We start from the raw sequence: 15404 nt of genomic DNA, 5'->3' as shown, positions 1-15404 counted from the left end.
TCTCCTCCCGCCACGCTGCCACCCCCTCCCCGCCGGACAGAGGGCCCCCCCGCCTCCGCCAGCGCCCTCTGCCAGCACCGTCCCCCATGCTCCCACTCCTCAGCTCTCAGTACAACATCGCCGTGTCCAGTCGGCCCCCTAGCCCCCTGTCCCAAACCCGGTGCCGCCTTTGGGTTTGTCTCCTGGGGGGTCACCTGGCTCCTGCTTATGTGCTTGTGGGCGGCCCAGCCCTGGAGTGGAGACCCCAGGCTCCAGCGTGGGGTCAGTGACCATCGAGTGACAAACGTGGGAATGGACGCGAGGACACACAGAGGGCAGGCCCGGGTGCTCCGGGAGCACGTGGCAGGGAGAGGGTGAGGATGGGGCGGGCGTGGAGGATCCCGGAAAGCCAGGCAGGTGGGGAGAGGCTGTGGCCCCGAGGCGGCCTAGCGGCCGGGGGTACCCGTCCCTGTACCCGGGTGGGGGTGGGAGCAGTACTCGGGGGTGCCTGAGGCACGAGGTGGGGAGAGGGAAGGTCGGGGTTTGCCCCCGGACACCCGGCGGCGTCAGAGGAGAAGGGGGTTTGTTCAGCAGCACCAGGCTCGGGCTGCCTCTGAGATGTCCAGGAGCTGATGACGCAGGAGACTGGGGACAGCACGGTGACAGACACCATTTGCATCACGTGAGCAGAGGTGGAAACCGAGGCTGTGGGTGTGGACAGGACCTCCAGGGAGGGGTCTCGTACACCCAGAGCCCAGGCCAAGGGGGAAAGCCGCAGGGGCCGCCAGGCAGGAGCCAAGAGGCCCGGGGGCCTGGAGGTGCCATCCTAGGGGGAAGCCGTCGGGGGGACGGCGTGTGCAGTGGCCGTCCGGGCGGTGGCGTGGGGGCTGAGGCCGTGGTGTGCAGGAGGAACTCCCTAGCAGGGGCTCCACAGAAGAGTACAGGGTGAAGGGGGCTGGCAGGACAGCACAGCAAGAGGATGGGCGTCCTGAGCAAGGGGCAGGTGGGCTGGAGGGGGGAGGCGTTGGGAGGGGGCGGCATTCCCACACCTACTCTACAGCTACGTGACCTCCCTGAGCCTCAGTCTCCCCGTGTGATGGAGACACGGCCATGCTGCCCAGGACAGCCTGGGGCAGAAATGCAGGTGCACCCAGGCCAGGGCCAGCCCAGCATGGAGGGCTGAGGATCCCCCCTCCCTCCACCCTGCTCAGGGCTCCACAATGATCGGCCCAGAAACTAGGAATTGGACCCCAAACTCGCGCTGAGCACCCTGCCCACCCCCTGTCCCGGCAGCCTCTCCCCCAACCCCTGGGAAGAGAAGCAGGCAGAGTGAGGGCCTGGTGCAGGGCACAGAGCGGCGGGCGGGAGGCAGGAGGCGCAAGCACGCTGGGCCCCCAGCACTCGCAGGCTCCCATCAAGTGCCACCTCCTACGAGAGGCCCTCCCAGCCACCCCGGTGGAAGGGCAGGGCCGTCGACAAGCCACACAGTCACAGCAGGGAACACACAACTCCCTGCCAGGGGTCAGGGCCAAACGTGGTGACCCCTGCGGATCTCTCGCCAATGGACAGACAACAGAGGTCATGTCACGTGACACCATCAGGGGGCCACCGGCCACATCAAGACCTCGGCATCGGCCACCCCAGGAGGCCAGGGGGGGCGACCTACGGCCTCTGCTTGCTTTACGTGGCCTGAGAACAGTCTTTACAGTTTACGTGGTCAAAAAAAAAAAAAACTCTTTCAGGACAGGTGAAAATGATATGAAATTGACATATCAACATCCACAAAGTTTGACTGGCGCAGCCCGTTTGTCTTCTCAACAATAGCAAAGCTGAGTGGCTGTGATGGAGGCGTGTGGCCCGCAAGGCCTCAAATGTATACCCAGCCCTTTACAGAAAACATTCACCCAGCCCTGCACAGACCCACCGACTTCCAAAGGCAAGAAGCAAAGAGAAAAAGAGAGAGACTGCTCTAGATCAAAGATACTGAAAAGACCAAACAAGCAAGGGCGGGTCCTGCTGGGTCTGGAGTCAGGCAAATCAGAGGACGTCTGGGGAGAAGTCAGGGTGTCTGGACATGGACAGGCCTTGCATTTGCTGCCCCAGTGGACATGCACATGGTTGGGACCCCCGGCTGCAGCCCAAGCCCCATGCATCCCAGGGAGTGAGCGGGCAGCAGCAGCCAGGGCTGCACATGGAACAGGGGAGGCGGGTCTCACCCTGCACCCAAGCGGGCCACTTGGTTGGACCGGGCAGTGCAGCCCACCTAGGACACCTCCTGAGAGTCCCACAGTGGGAGTGTGGAGCTTGGAGGGCTTGGGGACAGGGACCCAGGTGCCACGCTGGGGAGGGGTCAGGGCTGCAAGGAACCCGACTCAATCACCCCATGAGGATGGGGAAACCCTGTGGACCCTACAGGGTCAAGTCCCCCGCCCCCTCCCCTCCTCATTCCTAGGAGCCGGACACGTGCACCCCATGGAAGCCAAGGTTGGCTCAACTCAAACTCAGGGACGGAGAAATTCCCGATTGCCGAGTGCCTGGTGTCCTGGCTCTTAGTGCCCTGCCAGCCTCTCGAGCCTGAGAAAGGCCCCCACCCTCCACCCCAGGGCACTAACCTTCCACTGGACAGCTCTGATGGTCAGAGCTGACCCTGTGGCCCCCTGATTCACGGCCCTGTGGGGGCCCCCGGACAAGGATGTGGACAGATCTGCTTTCAGGCACTCTCCCAAGGTGGGCCCCGACACCTTCAGAATCCGATAGCACCTTCCCATCAGAAACGGTCCAATACGCAGAGGCAGGGACCCTCACCCACGAGTGCACACAGCCACCCGAGGCCCCCGAGCCCAGGTGGAAACGCCCGGGCCTCCTCCCCAGGGGTCCCGCAGCAAGCGGGGTGGCGCCCTCCTGCCCAGCGCCCCGCCCCGGCCCAGGTGCCCGCACTCACCTGCAGCACGAGCTCACACTCGTCGCGCCCCACGAAGATGAGCTCTCGGGGCAGCCGGTGGCGAGTGCCACTGCTGCTCACCAGGAACCAGGAGGTGACGCTCATCTTGGCACTGGCGAGGCCTGTCCGGCCCTGGGGGGGGAGGCGTCGTCAGAGCAGGGCTCCCCTGCCCGGGCCCGGGCCCCCGGACACCCCAAAGGCCAGCACAGATCCTGCCCCGTTGAGGTTCAAGCACCTCCACGGCACCACAGCAGTGGCCGCTTCCAGAAACGCTGGGCTCCGGGCCAGCCCCTCGCCGAGTGTGCCTGTCCCCTGTGGACCCCTCCCAGGCTAAGGTCGCCCGGTCCTCCCTTACACTCTAGGTCCACACATAGCCTCTTCTCTCTCTCTGGGTGCCAGAGGCGCTAGCCACACTGCCTGCGTGTGGACCCACACGTGTCCCTGTGACCTGCACGAGCTGCTCCCAGGCGGGACTCAGCGTGGCCCTTCAGGGTCCCCACAAGGCTAGGTCCACACCCAGGACAGACTCTGAACCAGAGGCTCTGCCTCCCCCTGCTGGACACTCTGGGGTGGGCCCAGGCAGGGGGCTGGGAGGAGATGGCTGAAGAGCCCTGAGCCACCAATACGCCTGCCACTGAGAGGGGGTTGAACGTCCCTTGGTGGCCACCGTGGCCGCCCTGCAGACGCCCCCAGGCCAGGACAGTACCGGGTGGTCAGGGCAGCAGTGCCCAGGAGGGAGGTGCTGCTTTGGGGGCTGATATGGTCAGGATAGACAAGGGAGTATCATGGTGCCTTGAGGTGCACAGTGGGGGCAGCCTGAGTGACGACAAGGGCCAATGTCACCCGAGACCAGGCCCTGGGGCAGCCTGAGGCCCCACGCAGCCAGTGTGCACGTGCTCTCACACAGATGCCAGTTGCCCAGAGCCACGTCACAGGGGCTCAGGTACCAGAATGTGCAGACACACCTGCACCCCACACATGTGCACACAGCTTCCACACACACCCGGAGCACCGCCTACAAGCGCCCTGGCCGCTCTCCTGTGGAAGCTCACACACACACACACACACACACACACACAGACGCACTGGGTAAAACGTGTCCTGAGCGCTGCCATGCGCCAGGTGGTGTCCTGGGCTCTGAGAGACACACACTGTCCCCGCATCACGGGGCTCCCCTCCAGCCAGGAGGGGGGGCAGCAAGAAGGGAAACAGCTTGTGACAAGGTGCGGGGTGGGGACAGCAGCACAGCCGCGAGGGGTCCATCTAAGGAGGGTGGTCAGGGAAGGCTCACTGGGAGCGGGCGGAAGCAGGCACGTGAACATCTGGGGGCCGTGCTCCAGGCAGAGGGAACAGGCAGGGCCGAGACGCTGGGCCGCATGCTCCCAGGAGTGCTGTGGCTTGTCCGGGAGCGAGGGGGGAGGCCCTGGAGGGCCCAGGACATGCTGCATCCCTAAGTGCAGACTGCAAATGCAGTAGGCCTGTTCCAAAATTATGAAGGATTTCAAAACAGCGAGAGCAGAGTGCTAAACCCAGCGCAGGGTCTGAGTGCGGGGCCCATGCAAGAGCGTGTGTCACACACCCGTGAGGCCAGCCCTGGAGGTCCTGGGTCCAGGATCTGACTCACAGTGTGCAGAACAGATGGCAGGTCAAGCAGGAGACTAGTTAAGACGTGAGACAATAACCAGGGAGAGAGAAGATGGTGCTGGCACCTGGCGGGAGCACAGGACGTAGGGAGTATCCCCAGGCCCTGTCCCTGCAAAGCCCACACCCAGAGCCTCAGCCTGAGGCTCCTAAGAGCCAGGTCTCAACACCAGGCCCCACCCATCGGTGAAGGCCCAAGTGACCACGTAACCCAGGGCAAACCCTCAGGTCACCTCGGGCAAGCAGGTGGGAAGATGTCGAAAAATCCACCCAAAAGACAGCCCCAGCCGGCTAGAGCCCCTCATCCTGGGACCCCTGCCCTTCCTCAGGGTCCAGCCAGCGGGGCAAGCTCTGGAAGCCGAAGCGGCGGGGACTTCCAAGCCCCTGCAGCCTCCGGAGGCCTCATCAGCACAGCCGGAGATGACAGTGCTCTCTCTAGGCGAGTCCCCACCCAGCCCCCAGCCCAGCCCAGCTCCCACACTCTGCCATCACCTGCCACCAGGTCGTGATGGGCAGTTGGGAAGGGGACCCCGCCCAGAGGAGGCCACAGCCTCTGCTTATGGCAAAGGGAGGCCAACCCCCCCAGAGCCGGGTTATGCGGCTGTGGCGGGCAGGCCGCCCCTGCCGCTGCCAGCCCATCTCGAAAAGGCCCAGGCCTGGAGTCGAGGACGCTCCCAAACAGCCTGCGGCCGGTCCAGGGCTAGGCTGGCCATCGTTGCTAGGAGGGAGAATACTAAACACCCCAAACTTGTCCCCCCAGAAGGGCCACCCGCCTGGAGGGGGGGGGGGAGGTGGAGTCGCCCAGGGGCAGGGGCGGCGGCGGGCGGCTGGAAAGCGCAGACTGAACGGAGGCCGGGACAGCGGAGAGGCGGCGGCGGCGGCGAAGGGAAATGAGGAGAGAGGGAGGTGGAGGAAGACGGAGGGAGGGACCGCGGGAGGGGAGACCAGGCCTGGAGGAGGCCGGGCGGGAGCGCCGGGCCCGGAGGAGGAGGGAGCGACGCCTTCTCCTGAATCAGCGCTCGCCGGGGGCGGCCAGGGCTCAGCCGGTGCCTGGGCGGGGACCCCGGCGCCCGGGCCAGCGCCCCCCTCTCCAGGCCGCGTAGACGCGCGCCCGGCGGTCCCTCCCGGCCTGACGCAGACCTGGGCCGCCTCCGCGGCGGCGGGGACCGACCTGGCCAGGTGCGCCGGCAGCCCCCACCCCCGCGCCTTTGTCCGGCCCACCGGGCTCCGCTCCCCCGCCCCCTGCCCGCTGCCCGCGCGGCTCCGTCGGCGCGCAGGTGCGGGACCAGGGAGGCCCGGCCGCCGCGGGCGCAGAGCGGCGCGTCTTACCTGCGGCTCGGTCCCGACTCGGCCCCGACTCGGCCCCGGCTCGGCCCCGGCCCTCCCGCCCGGCCGGCCGAGCGCTGGGCGGGGCCGCCGCCTAGGACATGCCCGGCGCGGCCCGCACGCTCGCGGCAGCCCGGCGAGCCCACGGGCAGAGCGGCGGCCCGGCCTCGCGCGGCGGGTCCCTGACGTCTGCGGGCGCCCCGCCCCGCCCGGCCAAGCCCCGCCCCCGCCCCGCCCCCGCCCCGCCCCCCGGAAATCCAGGTTGGGGCGGGCCCGGAGCGCCAGGTGAGCGTGGCTCCCGCCCCCGGCGGCTCAGCGGGCCCCGCCCCCGCGCCCACCCCCCCCCCAACCCCCGCCGCCCGGGCCCAGCCCCCTCCCCCACTCGCCCCCACCGGTCGGTCCCCAGACCCCTCCCCTCACGGTCTGCGTACCGCCTCGGCTTGGGGACCCGCCCCTGCGTGCCGGGCGCAACCCGGTGTCCGCAGCAGCCCCGCGTCTTGGCTCTGAGCCCGCGGTTAACGCTTAACCAAGCTCCGGGAGCCCGAAACTCGAACCGCACCCCTGAGCCCTAACCTTTGGCCCCGCCCGCCCAAATGAGGGGTGGAGGGCGAAGGAGGTGTGGTGAGCCCCAGAGGCCCGCCCCGCCCTCTCGTGCTCCACGCGCCCCAACCCGGGATTTCGGCCGGGCTGGGTGAGGTGGGTCGCGGGCGTCGACGCAGTCCTACCCGCTGCTGACTGCGGGACGGGCCCCGCCCAGGGGCGGGGCGTGGATCCCGGGGTGAGTTCTCACGCGCCGCTCGCTCCGCGCTGGGCGCTACAATGGAGGTGTCCGGTGTCCCGAGAGCGAGAGGGGGAAAGGGATTAACGCTGCGGGCGGGGACGCTGTGGGAGACGCCTTGGTGGGGGTTTGCCCTGCAGGCATTCCTGCTTTACTGGTGGGGACTGACCTTGACCGAGGGAGGAGGTGCGCAGCGAAGCCAGGGAAGTCCTGGGAGCTGGGGTTGAGGAGGCGTGTGCCGGCGAGTCTGGGCTTCGTGGCCTGGGCGGCTGGCGCCTCTGAGCGTTCACGGGCTCCCTGCCCTGCACCGGGAGCACCGCCCCATGGTCACCAGCCCCCGACAGAGCCAGGCCTGGGGGTTGGAGTGCGGAGGGGGTCCCACACCCTCGAGTACAGAGGGGAGCCCCATACCCACTACGCAGGTGGAAACCCACCTGCAGAGGGAAGAGCTAGGAGGGTGCAGGGAGTGTGCCGGACGGTGGGCGGTGCCACCTGTGCGGGACTCACCGGAAGAACCTGAGTTGGGAGCGCGGACTGCTAGGGGTTGGGGTGGTGGGGGGAGGGGCAGGCCAGGGGAGGGACCTGTAGCCAGGTGATCAAGGAGCTTGGACTTCGTCCCAAGGACAACGTGGCGCCCAAGGAGCGTTTGCTGCTGGCTGAGACCTGCTCAGATGAGGCTTTCAGAGAGCTCTGGGTGCCAAAGGGCATGGAAGGAAGAAGAACAGGACTGGGGGGTGGGGAATGGTCAGGTGTCCAATCCTAGTTCTGGAATGGAAGAGGTGGGGGCAGAGGAGTGGCCTGGGCGTTCCCGGTTTGCCCCCAGACCCACCTTCCTCCCTCCCCATGGCCTGCCCTCTGGGCCGCATCGGTGGCCCCATCCCCCAATCTCCCCTGGCTTCCGGTGAGTTTGGAAGCCAGCCCAGAGGTTGGGGAATTTCCCCAGCTCCCTCCCGGCTGGGCACAGACCTCTGCTCTCCCTGAGGTCCTCTCCCTGAGGCTCCAGTCCCTCCCCTGAGGCCCTTTCTACCCTCTTAGGGCTTTGAGACCAGCCCCCACCCAGATCTTCGCCACCCTGTTGGTTTCGCCTACCCCTTGCCTGCACCTTGGTAAATGGACCTTTGTAAAAGTCCTTTTCTCTCTTTGCATCTTTCTCCTGCCAGGACCCTGACTTCCTCCAAGGTGAGGAAGAGAGAAGGCAAAGACGGAGCCCAGTGGTCACCTGGACCCCCTACTGTCACTGGGAAACAGGTGAACAGGCCAGGAGAGCAGGTGTGCAGGGGTCAGCTGTTGAGAGTTTGATGCAGAAGGATGGAGAGACCTGGGGACACTCAGGTGAGCTGTTCGGGACAGAGCTAGGGGCAGCTGGAGGCCTCATCACGTGTGGGTGATACTTGGAGCCAGAGGGAGGGGGTAGAAAGAACAAGGTAGACTAGCCAGGAATCTACAGTGAGGACTGGAAAGGAAACCCAAGGAGGGGTGAGGCCACAGTCTCCCCAAGGTTGCGTTGAATGCAAGTTGCATTCAATGTAACTCGTAGGAGTAGCTACAGGATTTTTTTTTTTTTTATAACTATGTGAACCTATCCTGAAATCCATGAGAAAAATAAAGGTGCAAGAATAATCAGCCTGCAAGTACTTGAACAGACATGTCTCCAAAGAAGATAACCAGATGGTCAACAAGAACATGGAAAGATGCTCAACATCATTAGTCATTAAAGAGATGCAAATCCAAACCACAGCGAGATACCACTTCACACCTGTTAGCATGACTGCTATCAAAAAATAATAATAATAATAATCAGTGTTCATGAGAATGTGGAGAATTGAACCCTAGGCATTGTTGGTGGGAATGTACAATGGTGCAGCCTCTATGGCAAACAACATGGCAGTTCCTCAAAAAATTAAAAATAGAACTACCATACAATCCAGCTATTCCACTTCTGAATATATGCCCCAAAGAATTGAAAGCAGGGACTCGAATAGATATTTGTACACCTGTGTTCATAGCAACGCTTTTTACAGTAGCCAAAAGGCAGCTGCACCCCAAATGTCCTTCAGTGGATAAATGGATAAGAGAAATGTGGTCCATCCTTACAATGGAATATTATTCAGCCTTAAAAAGGAAAGAACATGGATGAGCCTTCAGGACATTGTGCCAAGTGAATTAAGCCAGTCGCAAAAAAGCAAATTCTTTATGATTCCACTTCTACGAGGTCCCTAGAGTAATGAAATTCTTAGAGACAGAAAGGATGTTGGTTGCCAGGGGCTGGGGGATGGGGATGGGGAGTGAGTGTTTAATGGAGACATAGTTTCAGATTTAGGAAGATGAAAAAAAGTTCAGGGGACTTCCCTGGTGGCGCAGTGGTTAAGAATCCGCCTGCCAATGCAGGGGACATGGGTTCGAGCCCTGGTCCGTGAAGATCCCACATGCCACGGAGCAACTAAGCCCGTGCGCCACAACTACTGAGCCTGCGCTCTAGAGCCCGCGAGCCACAACCACTGAGCCTGCGTGCCACAACTACTGAAGCCTGCGTGCCTAGAGCCCATGCTCCGCAACAAGAGAAGCCTCTGCAATAGGAAGCCCGCGCACGACAACAGAGAGTAGCCCCTGCTCGCCACAACTAGAGAAAACCCGCGAGCAGCAACGAAGAGCCAACGCAGCCAATAAATAAATAAATAAATAAAAAATAAATTTATTAAAAAAAGTTCAGGAAGTGGATGGTGATGATGGTTGTATGATGACATGAATGTACTTAGTGCCACTGAACTGCACCTTTAAAAATGGTTGTAATGGTAAATTTTAGGGCTTCCCTGGTGGCGCAGTGGTTGAGAATCCTCCCGCCAATTCAGGGGACACGGGTTCAAGCCCTGGTCCAGGAAGATCCCACATGTGCGGAGCAACTAAGCCCGCGAGCCACAACTACTGAGACCGTGCGCCACAACTACTGAAGCCCACGCGCCTAGAGCCCGTGCTCCACAACAAGAGAAGCCACCACAATGAGAGAAGCCCACGCAGCACAACAAAGAGTAGCCCCCACTCGCCGCAACTAGAGAAAGCCTGCGTGCAGCAACAGACCCAACGCAGCCAAAAATAAATAAATAAACATAAAAAAAAGAAAGCTCACATTTCTTGAAAAAAGGTAAATTTTATGTTTTTTATGTGTTTTACCACAATTTTATAGATTATTTTTATTTATTTATTTTTGGCTGCATTGGGCTTTCGTTGCTGCACGCGGGCTTCTCATTGGGGTGGCTTCTCTTGTTGTGGAGCATAGGATTTAGGCGTGTGGGCTTCAGTAGTTGCGGCTCGTGGGCTTAGTTGCTCCGCGGCATGTGGGATCTTCCTGGACCAGGGATCGAACCCGTGTCCCCTGCATTGGCAGGCGGATTCTTAACCACTGCGCCACCAGGGAAGTTCCCACAATTTTAAAAAGTAAAGAAAAAAAACAAAAACAAAAACAGCCTGTATAATTCTAAAAAAGAAGGCGCCAGTCTTGCCAGAGGGTAGAATCTGTCACAGAACCGACTAGAACATTCTGTTATAGGTGCTTGACTGGACACACAGATCAGAGGTCCGTGTGATCATTTAGCATACGATTATTTGGCATTTAAAATCTGCGAGGAAAAGGGCGTTCTTTAATAAAGGGTGTTGGGACAGCTGAGCAGCCGTCGGAAGGAAACATGACATTGGACTCCTATCTCACTCCAAAATAAATTCCACATGGACCAGAAATACACATGCCAACAACAAACCCACAAGAGCATTTGAGGAAAACACAGGAGACTGGAGACAGTTTAATGATCTCACCATGAGGAAGGCTTTTCCCAGCGTGACAAAAGCAGAAGTCATAAAAAATTTTTTTGATAAATTTAAGTAAATTAAAAATTGCAACATTTTGCATAGGTCTAACCTTTTAAGTCCTAGGATGTGCCGCAAACTGGGAAAAGCTTGTTGCCAACTCATATCTCAACGGAAGGGCCAACTCCCCAGCAGAGCGGGCCTATGGATTAGTAAGGATGGGGGCCGCACGTCTCACTGGAAGCTGGGCAAGCAGCCCAGACGCATGCAGAAGGAAACCCGCATGGCTGTTAGCTGAAAGATGCTTAACTTCACCCATGATCAGAGAAATGCAAATGCACGTGACCTTCAAACTTTGGAGATTTTGAAGAGGGACGGGACGGGAGCGGTGGGGAGCGGTGGGGAGACGGGCCCCCAGCTAGGGTGTGAGTCTGAGGTTGAAGGTGGGGCGACAGTGCCCATCACCTTACAAAAGCCCTTGTCCAGCCCGCCTGTCTGCTTCCCGGGATCTGTCCTGCAGGAATACTCGCGCGTGTGCACCAGGCCTAGTCGAGATTTTCATCGCTGCTTTGCCCCTAAAGCAGAGCTAGAAACGGCTCGGCCTTGGTCCACCCAAGGGCACCGCTGAGGGCCGCCAGATGCCGTGCAGCTGTGGGCACCACTCGGTGGCTCCCTGGGGGGCACAGGACCATCTCCTCAGTGTTCTCAGAGAACCCACAGCCCCCTCTCCCTCCTCTGCACGGTCTGGTCACGGGGTGGCCCCTGCACGCGGGAACTGGGGATGGGGAGACCTCATTTCCACCCTTGGCCCTTGGCTCTGCCTGAATTTTTTAAACCAGGAAGCTGTATTAACAATGACAAGATTTGCTGTTTTCTTTAGGGGATAGTCAGGAGGGGGCACGGTCCCCATGCAGAAAGAGGCAAGGGAGCGGCCAGCACATCCTGTGGACACGTGGCTCCAGGGCTGGGCAGGGCTCTGAGGTGGTGCCTGGGGCTTGACGTAGAGCTGCAGACCCCCTTGGGGGTGGGAGTGGAGCCAGGGGATGCAGAGAAAAGATAAAAGCAGGCCTCCCATCCCCCTCCCAGCCGATCCCAGCCCTAGGGCCTTGCTGCCCTTTGAAGCCACTGGACTCAGTGGCCTCAGGCCAGCCCACGTTCCTTTGGCCTCCTCCTCAACCCCATACCCCGCTCTCCAGGATTTCACCGGGGTTCTCTGGTTGAACTCATATAACCTGAGCATCTGCCAGCCTAGCGGCCCTGTCCTCTGTGGTCGAGAACCATGGAACCCCGGCTGTCCCTTTGCCTTTGGATTTTTGCATTTAGTCCCTAGTTTCACGTGCATTTGCTGCTAGTGGGAGAAAGAAACCTCAGTGCTGACACAGAGGTGACGGGCCCAGCCCCTGCACCTTCCCAGAGTCAGGCCCAGGGCCCGTTCTTTCCATCCCGATTGTCTGTCCGGCCTTGCTGACCAGACACCAAGGTCAGCTGCAGCCAGGAGCTGGGCCTTCGTGAGGGGCCGGCTTCCCACTCGTGTGTCTGCTGCGTGGCTGCCCGGCCCAGGACACGACAGGGATCGCCTGCAGGCCTGGGCCCCGCCGGCCCGCGCCTAGGAGAGTCCTGCGGGGCTGGTCTGGGCCAGGCAGCTGGAGCAGGGAGGCAGGTGGCCCGGTGGAGGCGGGAGGGCCCCTGGCCACTGTCCCTGTCCTCCTGGCTCAGCCTCAGGGCTGAGGTAATTATCCTAATTATCCACAGACGGCAGGAGGGCCAGTCCTAAAGCCTGGGCCTCACTATGTCCATGTTTCATTATTCGGCCCAGCTGAGCCCCGCAGCTGAAGGGTCGGGCTCCATGCCGGGGGGTGGGGGGCACCAGTCCTGCCAGGGCCTAGCATGGGAGCAGCGGGTGCTGGGCTGTGGCAGGACAGTCATTGGCCCCTGCACCCCTAAACCTGAGGGCAGGTGGGAGGGGCTGCCGGGCTGTGTCCCCATAACCCCTGAGCCTCCCTCCTGAAGGGCACAGTGTCGGCCTGCACCCCACGCAGAAGTCACCCCTCAAAGGGGACCCAAGGGTGGGCAGGGCAGTGGCCATGCCCCACACGCCCCGCCGGCTTCATGCCCCCATTCTTGCCCCCTCCCCCCATTCACGCCCCCCTTGCCCCCTCCCCCATTCACATCCTGGCCACGGGCTGTAAGCATTGTGCTCCTGTGCTGTGGGTGTCCTCTCGCGCGCGCGCCCTCAGGCTGGAGGGCAGAGTCCATCTCTGCTCGGGGTCTAGGCTCTCATACTCCCCCCGCGCACACACACCCCCATAACCCTGCAGCTCCCGGGACGGACAAGGCGGGTGAGGAAGGGCTGCAGGAGTCACCTCCTCCCCACTCGGGGTGACCCTTTCTCAGGGATCCCCCAGGGAACTAGGAATGTCTTTGCTCACATCTGCAGCACCGCCTCAGCCCTCCCTCCACCACGGCAATCCTGAGGGGACCCACTCCAAAGCCTCCCGCCCTGTTCCTTCCAACAGAACCAGGTGCTTTCAGCCATCAGTGCAGAGCTCTTGATCTCAGGGAGGATGCGCCAGACCCAAAGCTGGGTGTGGGCACAGGCCCAGTTTTTGCCCAAGTGAGGTGACTTCTGCTGTCGGCCAGGGAGTGGAGAAGGGTGCTTCTGGGAATGCTGTTTCTCCCATTTAAGAGATGAGGTGAGGTAAGACACTGCCATCTGCTCACTGCCTTTGCTGGCTGAGGTTGTGATGCTTGGAGCTCCAGCAGCCATAATATGACCAAGAGGAGAAGACCAGGAGCTGAGCAGCAAAACCAGTCCAGATCCCTGCCTTTGCTGCTGAACTGGACCCAGAATAAACACCTTATTCTTATTAAGTCAAACAGACAAAAAAGCCCTCATTGTCTTTTAAGCTACTTTGGGTTGAATGTTATGTTAATTGCAGCCCAGCCATCTATGTAGCATAATATGTTCAGATTGGCTTTCTCCAAACTGTTCCTTGGAATGTTAGTAATCACTATATCTATGAAAGAAAAGTCCATTTTAGTGATATTTATTTTTTAAAATAAAAATGTGTTACCCGTCCCCGCCCTCAAGCATGACCACCTGGAAACCACTGATGAGGTCCCTTCTCTCTAGGGATGGTGACATTGGAGATAGGCTCCGTTAGCCCTCCTCCAGCATGAAGCATGTGCCAGAAGACCTGGAGAACCCCGCTGGGCCGAGCTTTTGAGAATCTGGGTGTCGTCCATTCCATCAGCCCACACACCTCAGGGCAGGAGCACATGCTAGGACGGAAGGCGAAGAGCACGTCGACATCTGCAAGACGTGCTGCTCCTCCAGAGCCTTTGACCTCGAATTTGCAGCGTCGCTGTTGGACGTTAGACGTGAGTTAGACGTGAGTTAGACGTGAGTTAGACGTGAGTGGAGGCATCGTGAACATGTCGGAGGAAAGGTGGGCGGCATCCCTTCCCCTCCCTTCCTGTTGCGATAGACTCGTTTGGCAGTTTTCTGTCAGATGTTAATTCTTGCAAATGCCCTGTGCCACCCACCGCTGGTGACAATGGTGACCACTGCCATTGTAGTAGCAGAGGTGACCCTCTCGAAGCTCTTCTCCTAGCGGGGTGGTGGTTGGCCAGGTGCTGCCATCTTAGCCATCCTTCCCCGGGCTGAGACCTGCCTGTGGATCTCCGAGAGTTACCTCAGGAAGCAGCAGAAGAAATCAGACTCCCGACAGGTCAGGACGCTTGAGAGAGTGGCACTTGGACAGCCTGGTGGCCTTCCTCGTGGCCACTTGGATTCTCCTCCTGCATCTGAGGTGGGACAGTGAAAAACTGCCACTAGAACTCCAGGCACTGAGGGTCACTGGAGGAAGACAGTGGCTGGAGGTAAGGTCTCCCCTTTGGAAGGTGAATGGTGACATCCACGGGTGATTTGTTGAACAGCTAATAAGAATGGATTCAGTGTACAACCCTCCAACGTGGTGCCACGTGCACATGCGTGTGGCAGCCTGCGGGGCTGCCGAGGTAACGCCATGGTCCCTCTGCAGTCAGTGAGACTGAATCTGGTCTTTAATGAGTCGTGGCACAAAAAATCTTCTGCAATAGCCCTAACCAAAGACTTCTTAATATATTGAAATGCCCCTTTTTATTAAGCAAAATGCCTTTTTATTTTGATGCACAGAATGGAATTTTTTGCTTTATGTCTCGGATTTATATTATTTTTTTAACTCGACATTTACTCCCTTTGTGTATTTTAAGTCACGCACATGTACTCTTTGTACAGTTGTAAAATGTTAATAAAAATCAACGTATTTTTTAAACTGCATTACATCAGCATTTATAGACGTTGTTACGCACAACCTACCTTGGAGTCCCATGTGCACACTGGCCGGCGCCCGGCGTCTGCTCTGTCCCCTGGCAGTGCCCATGGCCCTGTCTGCTTGTTGCTCCAAGCCAGGTACCTTGCTTTACAATTTCAGCCCATATCATGATGCCCGTCAATGTTTGTTGCACCCCAAACACAAAACACTGTGCAGACTCGTTTCTCCTGCTTCCATGGCTCAAACAGGAAAGTATTAAAAGGCAGCAATATCTTATGGTCTCAAACTGGACCCAAATCAAATAAGCAGAAACCAGAATTCTTCCAAGTAAAGATAAGTGGTTGCAGCCTCCCTGAGGCAGGAAAGGCCTGATGAACGAACTCCCAGGTATCAGAACAAGACATTGCATGTGGCTAGCATTGCTGCTTCCCTTTGTGGTCCATAAACGGCTTTCAGACTATTCTGGAATGGGACTAGGGCTGAGTTAGGTGTAAGATTCCCACACAGAAACCACTGGCCCGGGGAGTCACACAGGCTTAAGATTCTTGTGCTCTCTCAGGTGAAGTTTCATGAGCAGGAAAAGAAAAGAAAAATAAATACTCTATCTTGATATGTTTCCTTTCTT

At 59.6% G+C, this 15404-nt stretch overlaps 1 protein-coding gene and 1 long non-coding RNA gene across 11 annotated transcripts in view; one reads left to right on the top strand and one right to left on the bottom strand.

The window, feature by feature from the left end:
- The window catches only part of CEP170B (centrosomal protein 170B), a 27172-nt gene extending 20189 nt beyond the window's left edge, over positions 1 to 6983 (bottom strand). For 5 of the 10 annotated variants that reach the window (XM_036841964.1, XM_036841965.1, XM_036841966.1 and 2 more), the window contains exons 1-2: positions 5891 to 6061; positions 2921 to 3052 (exon numbers count right to left, since the gene is read on the bottom strand). In XM_036841964.1, the coding sequence (XP_036697859.1) occupies positions 2921 to 3025 (105 nt within the window). In that variant the 5' untranslated portion in view covers positions 3026 to 3052; positions 5891 to 6061. Of the gene's footprint in view, positions 1 to 2920; positions 3053 to 5890; positions 6066 to 6318; positions 6341 to 6834 lie in introns of those variants that run through there. The other 5 variants (XM_036841960.1, XM_036841963.1, XM_036841961.1 and 2 more) reach the window with 4 other exon arrangements.
- LOC118889795 lies at positions 6565 to 15404 on the top strand. The gene is made up of 3 exons (XR_005018623.1): positions 6565 to 6665; positions 7826 to 7997; positions 13597 to 15404. It is a non-coding gene; the product is annotated as an uncharacterized LOC118889795 (long non-coding RNA).

The sequence above is a fragment of the Balaenoptera musculus genome, chromosome 2 (assembly GCF_009873245.2).
Source record: "Balaenoptera musculus isolate JJ_BM4_2016_0621 chromosome 2, mBalMus1.pri.v3, whole genome shotgun sequence".
Taxonomy (NCBI): domain Eukaryota; kingdom Metazoa; phylum Chordata; class Mammalia; order Artiodactyla; family Balaenopteridae; genus Balaenoptera; species Balaenoptera musculus.
Note: the sequence above shows the minus strand (reverse complement) of the source record. Positions and strands in the feature narration are given on the sequence as shown.